Here is a 25,100-nt window from a genome sequence, read left to right as displayed (position 1 = left end):
TTTTATGTTAGTGTCTTAATGTCTAGGCTAAGTAGCAGGGCTAATTGACTGGTGTCTCTGCTGGGATTAAGGGTGAAGAAAATTTCTCTCCTAGACCTCAGACTATCTATAGATAAACAGCAGAAATAGAGCTCAAACATGCCATAGCATTCATCCTGTGGGAGAGGAGGAACTGGGCAATGACAGACCCTCAGCTTCAACAAGGTCATCCCGTTCTCCACCAACATACTATCTCATTCTATTTTCCCTGGATAGAAACAAGAACTAACAAAAGTCTGACACATTTGTTTTTGTATTTCTGATTATCACCACAGCTGAGAGCAACCGCTGTGGAACTGAATGGCTTCAGAGTGCAATTTAGAGTTAAAATAGCTACTCTTAAACAACAAAGCCCATTGTATGCTCACAGTCATAGTGAAATCCACCCAAAGATGCTGATAGCAACCATCTTTTAAAAAAAGAAAAGCATTCACAGTGCTAAGAAAAACAGAATAAAGTTACAAGTTATGTTTGGGTTACATAATATTTTAACATCTTAATTGGTTAAAAATCAGTGACATCACTTTGTTTTTTATCTCAAGCAAAACACAGTCATGGTATCGGTGATACCATTGTCATATATTGATGAGACTAACTGTATACCCATAAAGGTAATAGAAACTTTATCTTCATCTTTTAAACCAAAACAATATAAACATCTAATGCTTGTTAACAGACACTGCTGTCTCAGATTCTGCTACTGAACTTTCCTTTGGCAGACGCACTAGAAATAATTATTTCTCTGATATTCTGCTCTTCCCTGAGCATTAGTACGGTAGCGACCGCAAAGCACTGACTGCACTGGCCTTAGACTGAGATGAATTTTCACATGGATTACCTATGTATGCATGGTTACATTAGCAAATGATTTTTTTTCAGATGCTCTTCACCTGAACTATTTCAATGCCACTTCACTGGGGTTTTTCAAATTTTGATTTGTAGGAAAAAAGAAGGAAAACAATCCATGTTTTTTTTTTTCTTAGGAATGAAAGAACATGAATGGGATTCCAAATTGTTAAATGCATTTCGTCCAAATTTTGACAAAACCCTTTCTTAGATGGAGTCTGAATCTGCAAAGTATTGGTTCATTGTGAAGATTTTTGGAAAATTATGAGCCTCGGAAAAAAAGCAAAATGATGCACACACTTTCACTAAGGCCGTTGCTATGGTAATAAAAAACACTTAGATTAAAATAAAACCTAACAATATTTTTCAAATTTTCCCAAAATTTCTTTTCCTTTTTCAAAAACGTCATGGTTACATGGGTAAATCTAAATCATGTTAGCCAACATAGTAAAAGCAGATTATATTTCATTTATCTGTAACATATTTTCCCGTCAACAACTAAAAAAGAAGGAACTGTTATGCCATGTGTGGTATAATAGGATTACCAGGGATATATAAAACTCCACGGGGCATCCAACGGCAAAGGCAAAACTTTTTCAAGTCATCTGCAGAGGTAGTTCTGCTGATTCTGTGTAGCCTCTGCAACTGTGATGGACGCATGTAGCATTATTCAGGCAAAGGGGGGAGAGGAAGGAGGATGTTAGAAAAAGGTGTAACTGGGGTAAGATTTGTGCTCATTGCAACTATAAACTTCTGTAGAGCTCCATAAGAAGATTCGGCAGCCACAGAAAAAAACCCCAACAATCTGATTGCCTGTCTTTGTACCAAAAATGTTTGTTCTGGAATAATTTTATCCCTTGAATTCCATGGTAAATGTTAATACTTCATCTCCATAGAGTACCTGGTTAAATGATTGAGTTTTTTGTTTTGGCTAATATGCAGTCTAATTCAAAAGATGAAACACATACATGCCAGTGCTGAAATATTACAGTTGCAAATTTAAAGATGAAAATACAGGAATTCTGAAGTCAGAAGTCACATGATGCTTCAGTAACTTTGGTCATGGTTCAGACAGTCAGCTTGGTGTTGCTTTCGATTCTGATCCATGTTATTTGAACCCATATCCATCCTTAGGAGAGGTCAAAATGTAGAGTACTTGAAGGCAGGTTTCAGAAAGCGCAAATATGTTTGATATAGCATCATTTTTTACTCACAAAGGCTTGAAGGCCATGCTGAATGGGCTCAGAAACCTGTCTCATTCAAGCAAACCAACAGGCATAATACATTGCCTTACAATTTATCACCTGGGCAACAACCAGTATGTATTTATAACGCACCTGGAGATCCTGGGGATCTCCTGTCTCAGCGGAAGGTACTAAGTAGGGCAGCCAAATGCTGTGTGATACCTGCAGATCTGTGGTGCTCTGATTCTTTGCAGGAGGATGTGTGAACTCCATCATACAAAATGGATAGGGAAAAAAGACTCTTTAAAACCCTATAGAATATACAAATTTTGCTTGGTTGAAGGTCTCTGGGGAGGGAAGAGAAAAGAAGGAAAAATGGAGGAAGGAGCTGTTAAGCTTTGCTGTCCAGCTTTTCATAGCTCTTCCAGAGATTCCAGCACCATCCTTTATGGTTCTCCATTATTTTTGTCTAGGAAGGTTTCAGAAGTAGTGTCATTCATAACTAACATCCATGACTCCTTCTGAACTGCCTCATAGAGGTGCTAAATGCATGGAGGCTACGTCTTCTGTAGCTGCTCAGCAGAGAATGTCACATGGATCTCAGCTCCCTAATACAAGGGTCATAAACTGGATTCCTCAGCTGGCTGTAGCTGGAGAGACTGCTGCTGCCAGGAAGGCAGATTAGCTCACATCATTCAACAGTTATTTCAAGTGCTGTGTGCTATGTTTCCTAGCATGGATGTGTCTTAAAATAAGCATCAGTACCTGTGAAGAAGAAGAAATGCAAAACAATTACAGAAATAATGATAGGGGCCAGTAAGACTCAAATGAGAATAAAAAACTCTAAATGCGTTGAAATAATGTCAAATGGCAGGCGATTATCTCTTTAGAGTGTTTTATACTGTAGGAACTATGTAATTATTTAGAAGGATGAAAATAGTTATGTTCACAATGAGGTAACAGCTTTTTTTAAGTAATGAAGTGGACAGAAATGAAGGTGTAAGATAAAACCTGAAACACTGCAGAACTGGAGACAACTGGGAGTTGTAGAATGAGTTACTATCTTGTTATCCTCTAGTTAGGGGGGCATTGTGACAAATGGAGAATATCTTAGTTCCTACTGCTGTTCACCAGAACCAAGCCATCAACAGTATTACACCACGAAACTCACCTTGTGAAGTTGTGGGTGCTAAATTATTCCAGATGATTCAGAGCAAAAGGAGGAAATGAATCCTATAAACATTTATATATATGAGTAACTGTTCTCCCAGGGTTGTCCCATTGATTTCAGCATGTCTATTATATAAATGAACTGATGTGTATATAAATGTTTGCAGGGATTAACATTAAATGAAGATTAAAATTTTCTCATGGTTGCGTATAACTCCATACAGCTGATGCAACAGCCAGGAACTGCTGGGATAAAGGAATATGCCAGATACGCTGCTTTTCTGTGACTACTTTCACTATAGAAAGAGCTGTTGGAAGGAGGAGAGAGGGACAGGAGCTGTAGAAGATATCCCTAGGCAGGGAAGTTTGATATAGATCTCACAGCTGTTTTCTGTTGGGATAATGCAGCTGCTCTAAGGCAGATATAGAAAGACTCTCAGATGCACAACCAGATATTTTAAAAGATACAGTCTGGAACTTTTTTTGCTTTCTGGGCTGATGAAAATAAATAGCATCACTTGAAAACTTTTAATACAAGCAAGTGTTCAAATTTGCAAGATGCTTGAAAACACGGAGAGTTGCACGCAACAATGCAGTAAACTGCAGTGTCAGGCACACACAGAAAAACAATGGATATGCTCTGGGTCTACAAACATGGTTTCAGAGGATGGGCCCCAACTGGTCAGTGGAGCTTCTTTGAACATGAAATTGCTATATTGAAAACAAATGCAAACAAGCGGTGCAATGATCTTGGTCTTGTTTATAAACGTCCCACGGCTGGTCACTGAGTATGTCTGTTACACAGTTGGGGAAAGAATTATAGTGTGATTTAGCAGGAGCCCAGCTAGCTTTAAGCAAGCTTACTCTGTTGTTGATAATCAAGTTCAAGTAGCACTAAATTCAGTGCAGCTTATTTTCACAGGTCCAAAGTCAGTTCTTGGGAAGACATGTAGCCGGACTGTTATAATACATGTGTTGACTCAGAAACATTTTCAGTCTTTTTATATCTAAGGACAATCATTTCTATGTCCAGTGCCTAGGTACCTTTGAATACCAGCCAGCAGTTTTAGCTATGCCCAGCTTTACAGACACTAAGCCCAAAGACCAGCTTACACAGTAAAAGCATACTGCTTTAAGCACAACTGAGGTTTACGCTTCATTTATGTGGGTCATGCCATTTTAATAATGGCAGAGGCAGTGTTACATACAGTTGCTTTTTAGGACAGGAAGTACCAAAAAAAAAACCCCAAACCCAGTTGAAGTGATAAGACAATAATCCCAGGAATGTTTCTGACCTCATGCTACTACTCTTACTAACAAATACTCCTTTAATAGTGATGAGTTAATGATATCAAGCCCTGTGTGATCTGACATGCAGCATGTGAGATGACAGCGTTCAGACAGAAATACTCTTACCTCCGTCAAACTAGCTGGCTCCTATTATAGCATGGGTGTTAAACCATGCTGCTGAACAAGCTTTGGCAGCTATCATGCGAGCTTCTGAAGTGAATGAATCACAGTGGAAACAGATGATTGAACAGGGGTATATACAGCGTGACTCCTTAATTTCTTTCAGAGATTCACACTTCAAATCAATTGCAGCAAAGCTCAAATTATACGACACTGAAAACTGAGTTCCGTTTCTTTCAAAACCCCCCCAACCTGATCTTCTGTGAAAGCAACAAAACTGTAGATGGAAGAATCTGCATATTTCCAGGTAGAAATACATCTTGGTATTTTATTTTGAGTCTGGAGTAGCTAGTTGTAATATCTACATAAGAAAGAAATGGTGTCAGATTGTCTTCTAGATATTAAATGCAGATATTGTTCATGTTTTACTCTTCACTGCATTGCAGAAGAGCATTTCTAATCTGTGACCAAGAAAAAATGAAAATTCTATCTTCAGCACATTTAACTAGATCGAGACTAACTATACCTAACAGGCTGCTTTCCAGTGTCTACTGCTGAAAAGGGGGACTATGTCTAATTAACTTTGCTTTTACTTTTAAACAGCTTTTAGTGGAATTAAAATAAATCATTTATTGGAAGGAAAATCTAAATCTATAAAGCTGTTTTTGTCGAGAATTTCATTTTTGCATGTAGTTCACAGTGAAGAACCATCTGATTACTATGTTTCATTAACTGTGTTAAAAAAAAGAGCAAGTTGTGCCTTATTCTGCATAACATTCATCACGTGAAATAAAAGTTTGGCCTTCTGACAGGTACTGGGAGAAAAATTTTGAAAGATATTCTTATAACGTATTTAATTACCTACATGGACCCAACCTTTTTCTGCATTAGAATTTTTTGTATACAGAAAAGAGCTGTAAAACTCGCAAATGGCAAAAGCACAGCTGCATGTACAATCCTGTCTGATACTTGTGATGAAATGAGGAGAAAGGAATAACAGAATCTATGCCCCAGGAATAGATAGAAATTTAAAGGGTAGTTGCAGTAGAAATTAAAAAAGCTATTTGAAAGACCTATTTTTGTTACTAGGATGCTATTGCCATCTCTTAAATTTTTATTGCAAGTTCTAGGATGCCTGGTGTAACAAAAGGCATGCTGCTGGAATAAAAAGTAAGTCCTAAGCAATCGCAGTATCTGCTAAAACTATAAACCCACATGGTTGCTGAAAAAAAGAAGAAAATTAATCCTAAAACTTCAGAAAACAGAAGTTAAACTGAAGTAAGTTTGTCTACTTTCACAGTTGCCTGGTTTTTTTTTTTAAACCTAGAATTTTGGGGTCATGATTTTGCCACATCAGACAATAAAATACATTACTATTACTAATATTTAACTCAATTTTCTGACAGATTAAGACATCATTTATTGTGATGTCTGTTTTAATTTTGTGCCTTCTTCTGTTCCAGTAGTGGAACCAGAGCGAACAATTTCATTTATCAATTTCCATGCACCTGTGCAATGCTGATATGTTTAGACTCACAAACTGGCAGTCAGGGAGTCTTTGAAATAAAAAGACATTCCCTAAAAGAAGCCAAAAATAATTAAAAGAATTTTGTGCATATCAATTTTTGTAAGACCTCTGTAACTTCTTTAAATTTCGTCTTTGCTAAGTATCATCTCTATATAGGCTCTGACAGTCTTATGTCATCTGCCGTTTCCTGTCCTATCAGCTCCATATATTCCTGCATCTCTTTTCCTTTCCTTCCAAGTTCTCTGTGGGCCATTCATAAACCTCTCCTCTTACAATTTTCTCCTTGATGCCAGGAGCTATGTTGCTCGCTGTGGCCTAGTGCAGACAAAGAAGTGCCATTGTATTAAACTTACAGCCTGCTTTGCTTGGCCAGTTATCTGTAGTTTTAGCATATTCTCTATGGTGTACCACAAGAATGTGATGCAACCCAATATGCTGGGTTGCCCTAAAGGGAAAGGGGAAGAGGCATGCAGGGAAGTTTACTCTGGACCTCCTTGTTTGAGAGGCTGCAGTGAACCCCAATTTGCTTCAGTAAATCATCTTAATATTCACAGAAAGTAGTAGCAGCGGGCAGTCCCCATTTCCACCTTTGCCAAGGGCCCCTGGGATGTCTGCACATCCACACCATCATGCCATCACATCTGCGGCAAAAGGCAATATCAGATTTTTTTCTTCCTAGTTAATGAAAACTCTATGCCTCTACATACCGCTACACTGATTGTTTTGATTGAAGAAGGAAAGAAGCTGAAAAAATTTGCCATGATTGCTAAACATAAAGACTTCTCTGCCCTGCAAATAAATAGCTGAAGAGATGGTGTCAGATGATGATCCATAACATAGCTGAAAAGAATGCTAAAAGCTATTGCTATACAATTATTTCATCAATGACATTGAGCCTTTGTTATTTGCAATCATACTAAAAAAAGGTGCATACTGTGAAATAAGCAGCTTTGCTTTAGATTTAGAGAATTTATGTTTTTATGGAGATGACAAGTAATTTATTGGGAGCACATCAGAATTTCCAATGTTGACTTTCCTCATCTATAGTTTCTAGGTTTTGCTCACCATGACAGATTAGTAGGAATGTATTGTGTGTATCTGCCTTTAGAACTGCTTTTTGGTATTGGGCTCAAGTATTTGACCAAAAATCGTTAACATGCTAAATACTGCTTTTTTCCATTATATGGGGTAATTTTAAGTAATAATTCTGCACATAAATGCTGAATATCTTGATGTTTAAATGTCATGACCATCAGGGTCATGATGATCCAGATATTTTTCTTGACCTATAGAAAAGAGGGAACTGGCTTCCTGCATAACATTATTCATCTGGTCCCACATTTTAACGCATGTATTTATTAAGATGATAAACATATAGAAGTATCTTCTGCATTTCAGCTAAAAAAAAAAAATCTCTTATTTCAAAGGGCCTGTTAAAATCAATTTGTAAAAACTTGGACAGATACATGGACAACTTTATATCATGATCATTACTGATGCCAGGGTTTGTTGCTGTGCTTCCGGTCCTATAAAACAAAAGATGAGGCTCTCTCTCACCAACCGTAACAATTAAATAACTCATGGCACTTTTCTGCCTTTTAAGGGCGTTAACATTGGTATTCCAGCCAAGCTATAGTTTAGGAAATTACATTTTTCCTCCCTGTATTTCCAAATGGATAACGTGGCTCCAGTTCTCTGTTCAAGGTCGATAAGTAGTGCTGCTGGAGCCTTGAGAAAGACCAGGTTTATAAAATGAAACAAATTACTCTGTAAGCAGCAGATTAAACGATGCCTGCTTTTTTTTTCTGCAAAGCCATGAGCACCCCTGATCCTTCTTCCATGTACCCCCTCAAGGGGACCTTGAGGGCCTTTCATGCCTTCGAACTACTTGGAGAAGGCCGTGGTAGCTCCAGCCTCAGTACGCATTGGCCATCGTGAAAGTAGGCTGCAGGGAGCTGGTACCTGCTGAGGTAAACCATCTTCCTCTCAGTAACTGGATTTTCTTCTATCCCTGGCTGCTAAAGTTGTGGAAACTAGCAGTTTTTGAGACCCCCGGCACCCGCAGTGAATGGCAGTCGATAACGGCTAACAGCTCCGTCACGCGTGGGGAGGGAGCCAGGCGCCAGCTGGCGGGGCGGCAGCTCCCGCCGCGGCTCCATCACCGCCTGGCGCCGGAATAAACGCGGGCCCTCCCGGGTGCCGTCCCCTCCCGGAGAACCGCGGGGGAACACCCCCCGCGTCCCGAGAGGGAAACGCCGCAGTTCCACAGCGCGCCCCGTCCCCATCCCCTACGTGAGGGGCGACCGCCCCCGCGGCGGGGGCAGCGGGCGGGGAAAGCCCACGCCTCGAGCCGCTCCCCGCCCGGCCGCGCCGGAGCGAGCGCCTCTGGCTCGGCCGGTCCCTCCTCGCGCGCCGTAGCGATGCTCCCGGCTTCTCTGCCCTCGGAGGCTGTTTTCAAGATGGCGGCCGCGCGGGCGGCTCTGCGCGGCCGGGTTCCTGCAGCTGGGTAGAGACTCCCCCCTCCCTCTCCTCGCTGCAACCCCGGAGCCGCAGCGGGCCAGGCCGGGCCGCGGACTGCGATCCGCCGCCATGCCGGCCTCGGTGCATGCATGAGAGACGTCGCCGCGCCGGTCTCTGCCGCCGCCGCCGCCATGGAGGAGCCGCCGCCGCCGGGGAGGTCAGTACCCAGCGCTGCCAAATAGGGAGCTATGTGCAGACAGCGGCGCAGGCCCCCTGTTGCCAGATTGTGGCGCGGGGCCGGGGCCGGGGCCGGGGCCGGGGCCGCCACCGAGTCCGGGGCGGTGAGTGCCAGCCGCCCCTTCTGCACTGCGCGGGCGCAGCCTGCCTCGCCCGCGGCCGCCGGGGCACGGCCGGGCACGGCGTCAGGAGCGCTGTGTTGCTGGGGGTGCGTTTTTGATCCTCCCACCCCCCCTCGGTCTCTTCGCGGTGCAAAAGCTCCGGCGGCGGCGGCTGCTGCTGCTGCTGCTTCAGCGCTTCTATAAAGCGCCCACCGAGTGAGAAAGTGCTTCGATAAGAAATCTGTAGTGGCTGCGGTGGGTAAGGCAATGTTTTGTGGGCACTTTGCAATTAAAAACAAACCGTTTCCTTCCCCCCTAGTCGAGCAGCAGGAGCAAACGGGTGTTTCTGGGGCACTCGCAAGGCCAGCTCTCGGGGAAAACTTTTACCGGCAGTTAGGGCCGGCGCCGGTGGCTAAGAAGCGTGCAGGGAGGAGGGGGAGTAGCTGTGGGAGCCCCCCGCGAGGCTGACAAAGTGTGACCTGTGCTCGTTGACTTGTGAACTGCAGTGATAAAAACATTGCCTTCTGTAAGGGTGTCTCGTGTTTATAGCAGCCGTGATTAAAATCTGGTAGTTAGGTTCTCGCTGGCCCACCGATAAAACAGCAGGATCTTGCAGTATCGCTCCTGGCAACGTTGCAATCAATATTTGTCAGAAGATACAATTTAAAAAAAAAAAAAAATCTTCCACAGAGGGTTAGCATTATGATGCCTCAAGCTTTTTGCAACTGCTGTTACCTCCTGAATGTGCTGACCTGCAGATTGGTTTTTTGCAAGTCTCCATCTGTGCCCTGCTGAGAGATGGGGATGCAAATTACTTCATAGTTTAGTGTTTCCAACTGGCTATAGAAGTGTTGCATAAGTCCAAGTTATTAATTCCTTGGCAATTATTTCTCCTTTTAAAATAACATCCTGTTGATGCACTTCACTTCTCACTAGGAGGCATTCAGGAAACGTTTTTTAAAACGCTTGTGTGATCAATCAGTACTGTAAAGCAATAGTCAGGCATGTTGTATTCCAGGTGTGCTGTGCAAAAAAGCTTCGTGCTGTCACGTTCCTGAAATCATTCTTTGATATTGCAAGCTACTGTTTTGTACTGGTGTAATAAAAGGGAAGTGTTGATGAACTCCAGTTTGGATTGAGCCTATGGTGTTGAACAATGTCTGGTTTGAGTTTTCATTAATGTATTTTAATGATTTGTTTTTCTTATGTCATGAGAATGCCAAAACTAGAAGGTATATAACAGTTAATTAGATTTAACAGAAATATTATGAAATACAAATGCCAGTAGGGCAACTGAATTCGTAAGCTTCCAAGTTCCTTTTTGCAGTATCTTCAAAGAGTAATAGTGCAGGTTAAGCAGAAAATGATTTAAAATTAAGTTTGTACAACAGCATGACCCTAGACCTGGGCTGTCTTCATGTAGAAGAGTAATCTGCAGTGCCTGAATGGAAAACACCCAGGCATTTCCTGTCTAGGGCCATTTCTGACCTCTGCTGGATTCTCCTTATTAAAAGGCAGTTTATATGAGTCGGATGTGGGTGTGGATAGTGTGGTGGCAACTTTACCCAGCAAATGAAAATTGAATTAGTTATTTCAGAGTGAGCTGGTGGGTGGGAAGGACATGTCTCAAAACAATTAGGTAGCCTTAATTTGTGTAGGGTAATGCATGTACTCCACTGTGATTCACTTCTGTGTGTACTTTGTGTATCAACTTCACATCTGCTTTAGAACAGAACTGCTTCTCTGGCATTACGTAGTACCTGCTTTTTCTTAAAAGTAATACAAGAGTAAAGTATCTGAAGCTTTTTCAACATGATTAAAGTTGATTTAAATTTTGGAGTTGTTAGATGTTCAGTCTTGCGGCTGTGAGGTCAGAGTCTTGTCGAAATCAGTGGGACTGTGTGCAGGCTTGGGAATTTGAAATCCATTTGGTGGCAGATAGCTTTTAATGCTGTTTGTAGAGTATGAATGTGCTCTTATGATAAAGAGTTCTTCTGGCTGGCACTGAAGTGCACTGGTATAATGCATTCTTTTTAAGTTAAATTTAATTCTGTTGGAGAAGTACTCAGTCATTCTCATTAGCAATATACTTACATTTGTTTAAAAAAGAAAGTTTATTGATTTATTGTTGTGAGACTGCCTTATGCTTTGGAAGACTGTCTTTGTGTAAGGATTCTGTGTCTTGTCAGAATATAAATGCAACGGTACATTTTGTAAATCTAAGGGAAGCATACAGTATATTCATGGTTTTTTTTTATACAGTCCTCAGTCCAAAGCATTTGATTGAGAATCCCTCTCCAAAAGCAAACTTTTTCCTAGGTCTTCCTTTCTTTCTTGAAACATACACTTTGGGGTGGGAAGAGAGGGGAGGCAGCTCTAAACTGAAAAATACTCAGGGAATCTATGAGCAGATGTTGATTTTGAGATAGGATTGCACTTGGACATTGGACAGCCTGCAGTGGTTATGGATAAACGAAAAGATACTACTAAAAAGTTTTGGGAAGAATTCACATTTGAGTATCAATCCTTGTAACAAAGCAAACAAAGTTTTCAAGATAAGATGTTTCCACTTAGAGAATTTAGAACGGTAATTGAAACAGGTACGTGTTTGGTGCTTCTTGGTTATGGCCTATGGGCTTTAAATTTTCCGAGCCCAATTTTAGGCTTTCCCAAGAATTTTCTGGCACAAAATCCGCTATAGAGAAAAATGAGGCCTTAAGCATTTCCTTTGTTGGGATGCCAATTTTGGTGGCACTGCAAAGGCATGAAGAGCCGTAGGGCTACTCCAGCTTGTGCCTTGATTGCTTGTAGTCCTCTCTTCTCCTGGCATACATCCAGTGCAAGGGGTGAAGGAAGGAGCAAGGCTGTGAATAAAGTGGGACAGAATTGTGAATAATGTGGAGGCTTCCTCCACACTGGGGAATTTTTCAGTGGTCTGTCTATCAGATTTGTTGGCTCTATGATGACAATGAATTGGGCTATCAGTCTGCAGCATCTGTTGTTTGGGGGAAGCCTGAGGTCATGTCATGAATTGTGCTCAACCTATTTTTTGGTTTGCCAAACTATCTGTATGACTGATAGTGTATCAGCAGTGAAAGAGTTTAAAATTATTTTATTAACTTAGGATCATAGCTTCAGTGGGAAAAATTATTTAAGTGTATAGAGTTTTACTATCCTTTTTTTGTTGTTATTTTTTTCATGCATTTAAATGAGGTAAGATGTAATCTCTCTTCTTCATGTATTGCATTTTCTTGTTTACATGTGCAAGATTGGGATGAATGACTGATCGCTCCACCTACGCACAAACACACATGAAGTGCTAGTTGAGATGTCTTTGGCATTTGTAGCAGCAAGGATTAGTCTGCATTGTGTGGCTGCTTGAGTTGTTTTTATGTCTGTTAATTAGTGCTGGCTGTGTCAAGGTTGGTTTTACTATTATGTAAGCTAGTGATATTGGCCCTTGTGGAATGCAAACCACGCTGTGATGAAAAACAGATTTACTGAATTTAAAGGAAAGGATAAGGGATATGCAGTAATTTTTTATTTTAGGGAGCAAATTGGGATTTTTAGAGGCTTATAAAGATTTGGCTTCCATGACAACCACATTTCTTAAATTATATACAAACCATTCTTTTAAATTGCATCTAAAATAGATTTAGAAGACAGTTTTTTATACTACTCACTGCTAGTCAAGTTGTATGTTGACCTCTGTCAGCACAGGAAGATACAGGTGTCTTGGTTCTTATTTCTTCAGCTGTGTGGTTGGATTTGCTGTTGTATATACTATTTATGTTTGCAGGGCTATTACTTTCCTTAAGTTTTCTTGTGCTCTCAAGTGTTAACTGCATTGTTGCTGTGTTTAGCCTGTAATCTATTAACTAAATACTTTTTGAATTATTTTTAAAAATAACTTAGAAGCTTATTCATTTAAAGAGCTGATAATTGTCCCATGCTCATCCTTGGCCAACTGCAAACAAAGCCAAACCAGAATGTTTGCTCTTAATACCTGAGTTTGAGCGTTACTGAGTTGTCAAATGTTCACTCATGTCCAGTCCAAGAACCCTGTATGTAAAATCCCATCAGCTTGCCGTGAACCTTGTTCAGGTTTATTCGGGGTCCAGACAAGATGGGATATAACTTTATTGCCCTGATGAATGTCTCCTGTTGTGATGGGGTAGAAGGAGGAAATTAATTCTGTTTCTTCTGTGTCCTGCTAACATTTAATGGTATTGACTGTCGTGTGTTGCTTTCTAATGTGGTATACGAGTATGATTTATCTGCCCTCGACTTACGTGTCCTGCTGCTTTACTTGCTGATGGCTTCTCTGAGAGCAGTATTTGTAAAGGTTTTTACCATTTTAGCCGTGAAACATCCATTCAGTAAGTGATAACAAGGCCATAGTTACATATGCCTCTTACTTCGTGGGTGCACTGTAGAACTCTCCATGGGCATGTCCATTGAGCATTTGGGATGCTCCAAATAGTGCAGAGTACTGCAGCTCCATTGCATTGCCTGGCTTTTCCGAAGGTTGCAGAGTAGTAGTTCAGCATCCAGTGCTCAGGCACCACCTTCCACTAAAAACATATTTAACTTTTAATGCTTCACCTTCAGGGTTCTTGTAGACTTTGACTTCATCTAAAAGATGAACTGAAACTTTGGGATCAAAACCAGTTGGTAGCGTTTTCTTATCTAGGAATGGAACTTTCTGCCAGAAGAATAAAGTTTGTGCACAGGAGATTGGGGGAAGAATGGTTGTTACAGATCTTGTTATCTTTTATCCTAGGTCTGTATCTTTCCCAATTTATCACTGTTATATATGATATATTTATAGTTGAGCCTAGCAGCCTAACGCTTTCTGTCGTAGTATCTCTTTTCCCAGTAGTATGTAACTTTTCCAGGTGTGGCTTAAATTTTCCTGAAAATCTGTCCAGATTTGTTAGTATAGATTTTTCATAAGTAGTTCTTAATTAAATATACTTTATTTTTTGGGTGTGTAGCTTGAGTAGCTTGAGACCTTGGGATCTGATTTGTGTAGGTGCCTAGAACTTAACTGCAGCACTTACCCTTTGGATTTATACTGTGCTATGTAATGCTCAACCATCTTTACTTTAGTGATGAAAACATATTTCAGAGCTTCTCATTTGGGGAAAAAAAAAGATAAAGTGCTGTTCTTGGAAATTTCAGTTTAAAAAAATATTTTTTTCCCAAAGATGAGTTAGGTTATAGTTGAGGTTGAAAAAGTAGCGCTAAGGATGAAGCATGGTGACTGAAACCAATTAATATTATGACATTAGTTGTTCTGTGGCATTGAAGAGAGCTGGATACTAGCTGGGCTGGTGAAGCCCTCTTAGCTCCTGTTTCTACAGGTCTAACCTTTGATCCATTTGCAGCCTCACCTGGTAGGCTTAAATGTGGATGTGGAAACCTGACAAACCCATCAACATTTTCACACTTTTTTACACAGAGCGATGTCAGAATTAAATAGGTCTGTTGTTCTTTCTTATTGAAATAACATATGGCATAGTTTTAATCAAATAATCTATTTGTGAATGGGGGGGGGAAAGCTCTGAGATGAATGTACATGCATATTCTGTAAATGCTGCTATGTCATCATCCAAATTTGCATGAAAATTTATAATAATCCAAGATGGAAAAATTAGTTAACCTTTCTCTGTTTCCAAATTTACTAGTAAAAAAGAACAGGAAGTTCTGATTATTATTTTTTCTGAGATGAGAACATGAAGAACTGCCAAAACTGTTATAAGAGCTCTATTTTATTTATTTTTAATGCTTATTTCTCATTGGTGTAACTTGCAGAAGAAAAATTACTTCCTTAGATCATTTATATAGGTCTCAATAGCTCTTATCTCTGCTTGCAATAAAACGATATGATGAATACTAATTTGCATTTCGCTTAATTTATTTTTAACTCATTGTTTGACAATTTCTGTCTTTTTGAAGTTTACCATATTTTTATAGTCAGTCAAAAGGTGCTTCGACACCTCGCCACTGTTTCAATAGCCTTTGTTACATTTTGCTGTGACTCTGTGTCTTTCTGTTGTAAATATAATAATCAAGCACTTAGAAGCTTCTACCCAAGAATACAGGAGAATTTTGGGAAAAGTGTCAAAGTATTAGTAATTTACAAAACTGACTGTGGTAGTTTCCAGATCTTGAGAAGCAGAAGATTTTGTTTGAATTTCTCTCTTAAAATAAATGTTGCTAGTCAGTACAGTAGTGCTGTAAGGAACTTTGTAATGGGGGGAACTGGCTACAGTCAGACATGTGCTTGAGGTCTACTGTAGAAATGAAGTGTGTTCACACTTGCTGGGTCCTTCTGTTCTAATTAAACAGCTTAATTGAGAGTTACCAAGGGGGAAGAGGTCTCATTGGGAATCAATTAAAGATTAACTGTTTAGCTCTAAGCTTTACATTAGTCTTTTCCCCAATAATGACTTTTTTTCCTTGGAGATTTCTGCAGAAATAGTGGTTGTTCTATCACAGTGAAGTCTTGCTACAAACCACTGTTGATCTTGCAGCAGAAATACTTGCTTTGTACTTCTCTCAGGCCTTAGCTGATCTGGGATTTATTGTACTTGGTGCTTAACTGTTAGCAGGGCTGTTGTAGCGTAAACCCGTAGTTTGCAGGCAGGTGGCAAGATGTAGGTCAGGGCTTTACAGGAGCATTGGGTGTTTGCATTTGTGCAGCCATGCTACAGGTTAGTCTTTGAAGATAAACAAGGCGTAAATAGTGAGCAAACCATGGCTATTACAGGGCTACTATTACATTCTGACTATTTACTAATGAAGTTTTAGTGTTTCTGTAATTATTTCTATGTTGACGAGCCAGGTTAATTTATAAATAAGCTCCTGGAATTATGTAATTCAATCAGTTCTTGGTAGTGATACAGATATTACCTTAAGCATCTTCCTGCCCAAGTATTTTGCTTTTATCATTGCTGCAAGTAAAAAATTGCATTAGTTTTGCAGCTGACCGAGACTAGGAATTACTATTCTCATCTCCTAACATCCCTCTCTTCCCTCCTCTCAACTAGGAATATCTGCCATATGAAACTTGCTAGCGTAACACTAAGTACATTTGGTTGCCTAATCAAAATTAAAGTGGTTGAAGTTGGAAAAATCCTGCTAACAAAGACATTCCAGCTAAGCTGGATTGTTTCGGCAGTACCAGTGAAGAGCCAGGGTCGGTACTTTCAGTTATACTTGTGCATCTTGAGGGCTGGTGACTTCTGGCAAAGTGTCAGTGGAAAGCAGAAAGGACAGTCATCTTATAAATAGCTTCAGCTGCAGCCAGAAGAGATTGACTGAGGTCATGATTTCACATTACACTCAACGTATTGGAGGTTGCTTTCTTCCCCTGGTCTCTCCCCAAAAGGAAGCCAAGCTCCTCCACTGCATTCTTTCTGGATCTAGCAGTCACGTGTCTGTAGAGTTTTCACTTCAGCTTATTGATCTGATGGGTAACTTATGCACCAAAAAATTAATGTGTTTTTTTCCCCATCAAATTGGTGACTGAGTTCACATGATTGTTGGCTTCTGTGCAGAGGGGCAGGGATGTGCAACCCGGGAGACAAAAGGTACGCTGGAACAGGTTCCCCTTTTTGTGTCAGCTTACTGTGACTGTAGTCTTGGTAATTTCTGAGGCTCTTCATCGCTGTAGAAAATTGTGTGAATAATCTTCATTTCATGCTTGATTTTAAAAGTTTTTTAATATTACTTCAGTTTTTTTGTGCTCTTACAAGCTTCTCTGCTGTAAGCTGTTCTAATGAAAACTTAGATTCTGTAAAATTTGCCTCTGCAGACTTACTTGCTGAAAGATGCAAGTGCTTTTTCTTGGTTAGTGTCAGCAGTAAATGGTAAAATTACTACCTCTGTTATAAATAAATTCTTTCCCCCCCACCCAAGTGCCACCTTTTTTTCCCCAGCGCGCTGGTTATTCATTCCTAGACTATAGAAACAACTGATCACATACCCTGCCTTCCCCTGATTCCTCTGGGAGGAAAAATGTAGCTATGTACAGCTAAATTTGAATTTGAATATTTCTTAAAACTGAAATTGTTATGCTGGTACTATTTCTTCTTTAAAACATTATTTTGAAATACTTAGTGAATACAGAAAAGCCCTAGATTTCTGCCTTAGGATGTTGTTTTAAGACAACAACGTGACAAAATATTTTTTTGTTTCCTTGGATTACTTCCAGGCATTATGTTTAACATCTCAGTCTCCTTCAAACTTTCTTACAATTTTAAGATAAGTTTCAAGTTTGTTGTTTCCCATTCATTTTAGCCTTGACATTGGTGTGCCTTACATTATCTGCTTTTATGGTTAGAGAAATCAATGAAAGGTTGAATATGACCCCCATAAATATTTATGCCTTAGCTCTCAGAAGAGATGGGAAATGGATGCATTTAACTAGATAGGATTAGCCACCTCCTGTAGAAAGGAAGAATAGTGCAGATGTAAGGGTGATCATAGGGATCACCCCTATGTCGTGGTTTAACCCCAGTCAGCAGCCAAGCACCACACAGCCGCTCCCCCCCGCTCCCAGTGGGATGGGGAGGAGAATCGGGAAAGAAGGCAGAACTCGTGGGTTGAGATAAGAACAGTTTAATAAGTAAAATATAGTACTAACAATAATAATAATGAAATAATAGTAATAATAGTAATGAAAAGGAATATAACAAAAAAAAGAAGGGGGGAAAAAAAAGGAAAAAAATCCTCAGTGATGCACAGTGCAATTGCTCACCACCCGCTGACCGATGCCAGAGCCGCGATCCGTGTGTCCCAGCCAACTCCCCCCTGTTTATATACTGGGCATGCCGTTCCATGGTATGGAATATCCCTTTGGCTAGTTCAGGTCAGCTGCCCTGGCTATGCTACCTCCCAGCTTCTTGCACAGTTTCTTGCACACTTGCTTGCTGGCAGGGCATGGGAAACTGAAAAATCCTTGGCTTAAGATACGCGCTACTTAGCAACAACTAAAACATCAGTGTGTTATCAGCATCATTCTCACACTAAATCCAAAACCCAGCACTGTACCAGCTACTAAGAAGAGAATTAACTCTGTCCCAGCCAAAACCAGGACAGGGATACACAGAGTTAGAGAAGCATGCTTGAAAAACAGGTCCTGAGAAATGAAAGGAGTGAGCAATCTTGCTTTTTACTTACCAACTGAAGGAAGAGTTGCAAGGGCAACAAGTGCTTTAGAGAACAATGTTTTTATTTTGTGCTACCTCCCTGCCTTTTTTTATACAGTCTTCATGCCAGAAGAGATGATACTCTGAAGTTCCCCTTTTCCACTGAGATTGCTGTTAGGTGTTCTTCTGCCAGGCTTTATTGTCAAGTTAAGTTATCCAGATGCCTCTTTTTAGAGTAAAGTAATGTCTACAAGATCCCTGTGAGCTGGAAACTTGGAACACCAAAGCTTCTGTTCCTGCTTTCCCCTCCAGCTCAAAGTTGCTTTCAGTGCTTTTTGTTCTGCTGGTGGGATGTGGCATGGGTCTGTGTGCTCTTGTTCTCTCTAAAATTTGGGAAGGTGGCAGGTAACAGATACTCCTTCCAATTCCTTACCCAAAAATATGGGTATTCATTTGCCAAGCAGTGATATTTTCCAAAAGTAATAAAGTTTTTTTTCTCAGGAGGAAGCTGATCCAGGCCTTAATAGAGATGCGGTGCTTTTTACAAGTCGAATTGCGTTTGCCCTTCATAATTTGAAGACTTTTCTGTTCTTATAAAATTTTTACACTAGAAGGACTTTAAGAAGGAGTGTGTCTGTAATTTATCTTGTGGTAGTGATTCTCGTTCAAAAAAACCCCCAAAACTTGGTGCTTTCTTATAGCTTACCCAAATTATCTTAAGGATAACAAATTAAAAAGCCAGACATGTCCTTAGTTTCAAGGCGAATTTAATTATACTGTTAAAAATCTTATCGAGTGTATTACCAAGTTTGCCACAGTAAGTCCTATTAATATGTTGGCAGCAATCAGAAGTTATTGATGACTGAGATTTAACACTGACTGCTCAGAAATGCTGAGTGCAGGCATATGAGATTCAAATGTGAATACAAGGTCAAGTATCTCCATTACTGTATGTCAGTATTAGGTTTTAATGTGAACAATTTTTTTTTACTGTCTCTGGAGGTATAGTCACAATAGGAGTACGTGACATGTACACCGTTTAAATGTCCATTCTAGTGACAGAACTTTCGTATCTTGCTAACCAGGCTATTTTTTTCCCCCCCGTAAGCACTGTGCCAGATTTACACAGGATGTATTTAGCAAAAAATACAGTTTTATTTGTACAAACTGTGAGCAGATTCCTGCTGCTCTGTAATAAAAAACTAGAATAATAAAAAAAAAATCAAGATTTTTTCCTTGCTTTTTACTGAAGGCTTCCTTGGAATTGCACTTACAGTCCTTCCTTCAGGGTTTTTTGTTACTGTTTCTTTTGCTGCCCTTACAGCAGTTTGTAATAACTGCTTTGAATGCAATAGCTGCAAGCACTTACTTTTAGTATTCACAAATGTAGCAGATCTTTAAGAGAAGACTGTATGCAAAATTGGATTTATGGTCCTTTCTGCTTTCAGTTCAGGAACTTCTCAGAACCAAGTAAATTTATTTAAGCTTATAGCTTCCCTCAGAACAGGAAATTTTTACAAGGTGATTAAAAAATAGGAGTGTGTGATGCTTTCATTATGTTGGAACATAACACTAGGAGTTTACACTAGATAGCAGTCCTGTACTTTAGCGGAACTTCAGTTCATTTCATCTTAACTTGTTTTCCTGATTAGGTTGTCTAATCCTCAGTTTTAGTTTCCCAAAGTGCTACAGGTTCATTAATGAAGTTCCTTCCTTGTGCTGTTGGTCCAGGAGTACTGTCACGTTCCCTTGTGCTATGCAGATAAAACAAAACCCGGTACTGCCCTACAGAAGTTAGAGCTGATGATTCCAGAGTTGTGTTGTGTGTGGTGTTTAGCAGCTCTAACTGGATACCGTTTTGTTTTTCAGTTTTAACAGATGCAGAGGTGGTTACCTAAAAATCCTGTTTGCTCTTTGCATTACCAGCAGCTGTGGAGTGATGACAATTTGCAATTATGTTCTTGTCAGAATATTGTTTATCTTTGAAATAGAATGGTTGCAACTACATTTAGGGAGAGCTACGTTAGCTTTAAAAAGATTTGATTGGCAACGTGTAGTGCGTATGTTTTCTGATACCTTAGCTAATTGACAATGTATGTTTCTAAGAACAGGCTCATGAAGCTTTGTCTTCCTACATACTTTAATTATCAAGCTGAATCCCTGTTAAGGAACGTATATTTGAAAAATAGACACTTTGCCTTTAAAACAAAGGCACTGAGTGTCAAGAACAAGTACTTGGTAATTCAGTGGTGGACCTTGTACAGATCTTGCAGTTCTCTATGGAAATGGCAGGGTGCCATAGGAAGTGTTGAGAAAGAGCCTTACTGATGTGTGGATGGTGTAACGTCTTTGAAACTGACGGAAGCTGTTTATGGCAGCAGCCTGTGGAGCATGCAACTTCATAACTGTAGTGGTGGATGATTGTCCTGGCTACTGCATTGTAATTGCCTAACTCAAATTTATTGCTATGTGCTTGTAGTCCAATCGGTTGACCTCTACTGCTCTGATTCCCAGCAAGCTTTTAAGCTGCGTGTGGGATGGTAAGCAGTGGCCGAACCTGAGTTAATTATGTAAGTGCCTAATACGTTTGAACTCCTGCTTGTGAGGATCAAGGGTAGCTGATATAAAGGGAAGATTAAAAAATGTTTCCCCCATATAGCTGTCACAGTTTTTAGCATGACCTCTTATTATTGGTTGTCACAAACTTTGAAAGTTTGAATAATGCTTCAGTAAAATGCAAAAAGTTTATACTGGTTAAAGTTCGTACTCTTCAGTGTGACTTTAGCCTACTTAATTTTAACATGTCCCCATGTGATCTTCAGTGGTCTTTTTGTGTGTTCATTTATTTTTAATGATAAATGACTGTATTTTTCCAAAGGCTCATGGCCTTTATCAACAGCAACAGTTACCAAACTTTTTGCTCCCCGTCCTGCTGCTTCAAATTTCATACCTCAGTTTTCCCCCTCTCCTATTTTTGTTTGCAGGCCTTTGAAAATCTAGAAGATGTATCTCAGTTTTCATGACTGAGCTGGAATTGTAGATACATTGCCAACACTTTGACTCAGTTTAAAAAAAAAAAAAAATCCTATTGTCATCTAAATATGTAAATTAAAGAAATTCTGTATTCTGTCTCTTCAGATTCTGATTGAAGTGCACCCTGGTGTAACATACAGTAGCCACTTGTTGGAAACATTCTTGGTTATTTATTTTTTGTTGAATTTCAGAGCTGTCAAGGTGTTTTGTTTGGGGTTTTTTTTTTTTTACCATACTGGTCTTGCAACTTTCCCAATATTCCTGATTTATGCATCCTGGCTACAGTCTCTTCTATATTCCTAGGGTAAAATTGATGAGAAGCATTTTTTTTCATTAAAATTGAAGCTGGGACCAACCTGTAAATAGACCAATGTGACAACTGTGCACTTCCAGTTTTCCTCATAAGCATTGAGTTTAAAATGTTCTTGGCAAATAGTAACTTCAGTTGTCACACTTCTAGCTTTCACTTTTTGGGTGTGTGCCTAATTTAAGATTAGGATGGTTTTCACTGGCTGTGAGGGAGAAAACCTGCAGTTCTTGGTAGAAAACAAGAAATTGGCTTTGATTAATGTTTCCCAACTCTGGTTGCAACAGTATTTAGGAACCAACAATTCTGTGTAATAACCAATACTATAGTCTGATTTAGGTTTGCCAGCAGTGCATTTTATAGGTTTGCAAATTTAATTAGTCTTTGGTTAGTTCATATAAGTAAATAGCACACAAACATTACAAATGGTATGTCAGTAATCTGTTAAAATTATAACTGGTTTTAATACCACAGGGTTCCTGCTGATGATTACATATGTCTGGTGTTGTCTGGATGAGAAAAATTGATACCAGCATGACTAAGCTGATGTAGCTGCTTTAGTTCAGACCCTATATATCTAGTGCATTGTTGTACAGTAAGGCTTTCACCGGTGAAATTGAGTCTTTGTGTTCACTGGCATTGATTTGAGCTCTAAGTTGAGATACAGTCTTTGCACACAAACCCTAAACTGAGCATGCTGAATTTTTAAACTTGAGTTGCAACCTGAGCCTTCCTCCCTCTAAGCAGACCAGCCAGCTCCAGTTAGATCATCTCGTCAGCTGCTAACAAGAGTGGTTCTGTACAGCATGATCACTGTTTTGTGATGTGACTTCTAGTGCTGCATGTTTTGTGATATATCTGCTGTGGTTTTTAACGAATTAAAGAACAGCTTACTAAATTACCCAGGGGAAAAAAAAAAATAAATCTGAGTGTTACGTAAGTCATACTGGATCCCACTGTATAGGTATGTATGTTATTCAGGTGTGAGATTGGAGAGCGTTTGGAATGCTTTTGGACTTCGTGCGCTCTCATCAGATGTAGCAAGAAACAAAGTAGCGACTGTTGAGGAAAGAGCCAGCTATATGGTCTTTAAAGATCAGTTCAGTCAGCCTGGTGAAGAAGTTTGATCATTACACTCTTAGAAGAGGTTACTCACTTAAAAACAAAAGGAGGACAGTGTTTTCACTGGTCTTTTGTAGCGAGGTAACTTGTCCTAGTTTAAAACTGCCTTGGAACTGAGACCTAATGCGAGTGCCACAGGATCCGCTCTGCCAGGCCCCACAAGAGCATGAGCACCCCACCCTGCGCCTTGCCAGGCCAGTGAGATCACTGAAAAAATAAATAGTTCCATAAGCACTGGAACTAATGACTTCTTGTTTCATGTGGTTTAGTCTCTTGTGGTTGATTTGTCTTTGGCAAAATCAGAAGGGTGTGCTCTGCCTGAAGTTTTTTCTGCAGTAGGGCTGTTTGCAAGAGTTCTCAGGAATAAAGTTTTTATGGTGTCCAAAAAGATGTAAACTTGTGTTCCACCTTCCCAGTTCAGCACTTACAGGATCCTTTTCTCTTATTTATCTACCTGTTTTCACAAGATCTCTAGGAACAAATTAAGACTTCTTTGTTATATTTGGCCAATAGTGGTTAATTAAATCAGATTGTTAGAAGGCACACAAACAGCATGATTTCCCAAGGCAAGGTAACTAGGCTAAAAGTATTGGTGATTCTGTGTGGTTGTCATTATCGCCAAATTCACTGTAGGGCTCTCCTTAGACTACAGGTGGTGCTACGGTACCACCTGAGTCATTTTTCTTAGATAGCCTCTAAAGTTTATCTGCAATAGTTGGTGAACTTGCCTGCCTTCTTCTCAAAGCTGCAATGTGAGAAGAGTAATTTCACACACTAAATTTTTCCGTGGCTTTGCAGAGAACATAACTGTTCTGCATGTTAAGATGTTAAGGTATTTGTTTCTGTTTGTAGCTAAAAGCAAAGAAAAAACACAGTTTCTGATTCCCCCCCCCTTACTGCTATTCTGCTGGCTGGCAATATTCTGGCATATTTCTTCCTGCAGACACTCAGACTCGCTCCACCAGAGCATGAGTAACATTCCTCGTCTGCCTCAAAAATAGTAGCAAATAAAATGTTGTTTGTGATTCAAGTGAAATTGAAATTGAAGTTATCAGGTACTGATGCTAGTCTTGTACTGTCTGATTTAGGTCGAATGTTTCTTTGCCTCCATGTCTTTTACCAGAGTCAAGATGGTGTTATTTGCACGCCTTCTTCAGAAATAAAATATGTGAGGGGATGGAGGCAAATTGCATTTTTTCCCTCCTCCAAGCTAGAGTGGTGCATGTTCTTCTCCCAGATGTATGTTAAAGCAAGAGAGTTGCATGTATGGCACCAGTGGGGAGCGGTGGGGATGAGAAGACTATGCTGGAGTAATGGGTCCCATATTCTGGGAGAAGGCAGAGGTCTTGGTGTCACTTTGAGCTTCAGCCTATCCATGGGATTCAATCAGTTAGGGACTTGTTTTGGCCTTGCGGTCCTCTCCTCCTCCTTTCCTTTTTCTCCCTTCTCTATGTTTACCCTGGGTAGATAAGCATCAGATGGGTATAAAAGAATAGTGAGAGAAGTTACAACCCTGTCCTGCTGCCATCTACTTTCCCCTGAGCCTGAATTGACCAGAGGATTTCATTATTTTGTGGGGGCTTTTTAACGCTGTGACGAATTCAAATGATATGTTAGTGGTGGGGCAATGATACAGTTCACAGATTGTGTTAAAATAGTTTGTTTCCATGTATGAATTTGAAATTTCCTAATATGTCAATGAGCAACATAAAATGTACTGAAGTTTGGTTATTCACAGTCTGAGAGTAATTTTGGTGCTGTGTGTCACTTGATCATGCAGAGGAGATCCAGTTGTTAGTCGTATTGTGCCCAGCCGCCACTCTACTGAAGTAATCTGATTTGGTGGGACAGAGCAAGAGTCCAGGAGGAAGGAAAGAGTATCTGACATGATTACTCATTTATTGTATTTGTCATATTTTATTTTTAAAGCAAGTCCTAATACAAGAGTGCATGCATGCCCCTCATCATGGTTTTTTTACATCTGACCTCTTCTTATGAGAGGAAGCTGGCACTGGAAGTTGTCTTTGAGCTTGCCCAGAGTTTACATATGAAAACCGATGGCTTTTCTTTATTTTTGCCATGTGAGTTTGCAAATAGATCAGCTCATGGCATTGGCTTACTGGGCAATTGTACAAGTGCCAGAATTGACTCAAAGGAAAGGCTATAGGAGTTTTTGGCTGGGGAGAAGGGCAGACCGAAATCGTAGCGGTCTAGACTTTGATTGTCTTTATTCTGCAATGGAATTGTGCCATTACTAGGGTTAACCGTGTGATACCATGCAGTTGTTTTTTTATTGTTTTGGTTTTGTTTTTTTTGAAAAGGCCTGTATCTCACTGAAGGAAGAAACGTTACTCTATAGTTTTATCTTTGAACAATTTAAATCAAAATAGTTTAGAGTTTTGGAAAATTACAGACACAAGTCAGCATTTTTTTAAATAATAAAATGTTTTGTAATACTGTATGTAATGCTACTGTACAATATTTGCTGATACTACTAGGTGTAAT

The 25,100-nt window shown here is 39.9% G+C and overlaps 1 protein-coding gene across 1 annotated transcript in view; it reads left to right on the top strand.

Moving 5' to 3' along the window:
- Positions 1 to 8,786: 8,786 nt before the first annotated feature.
- Positions 8,787 to 25,100, top strand: part of MAP3K4 (mitogen-activated protein kinase kinase kinase 4) — a 75,841-nt gene continuing 59,527 nt past the window's right edge. The window contains exon 1 of the mRNA XM_050893235.1: positions 8,787 to 8,854. Within this exon, the coding sequence (XP_050749192.1) occupies positions 8,787 to 8,854 (68 nt within the window). The remainder of the gene's footprint in view (positions 8,855 to 25,100) is intronic.

This window comes from Gymnogyps californianus, chromosome 3, assembly GCF_018139145.2.
Source record: "Gymnogyps californianus isolate 813 chromosome 3, ASM1813914v2, whole genome shotgun sequence".
Lineage (NCBI taxonomy): Eukaryota > Metazoa > Chordata > Aves > Accipitriformes > Cathartidae > Gymnogyps > Gymnogyps californianus.
Note: the sequence above shows the minus strand (reverse complement) of the source record. Positions and strands in the feature narration are given on the sequence as shown.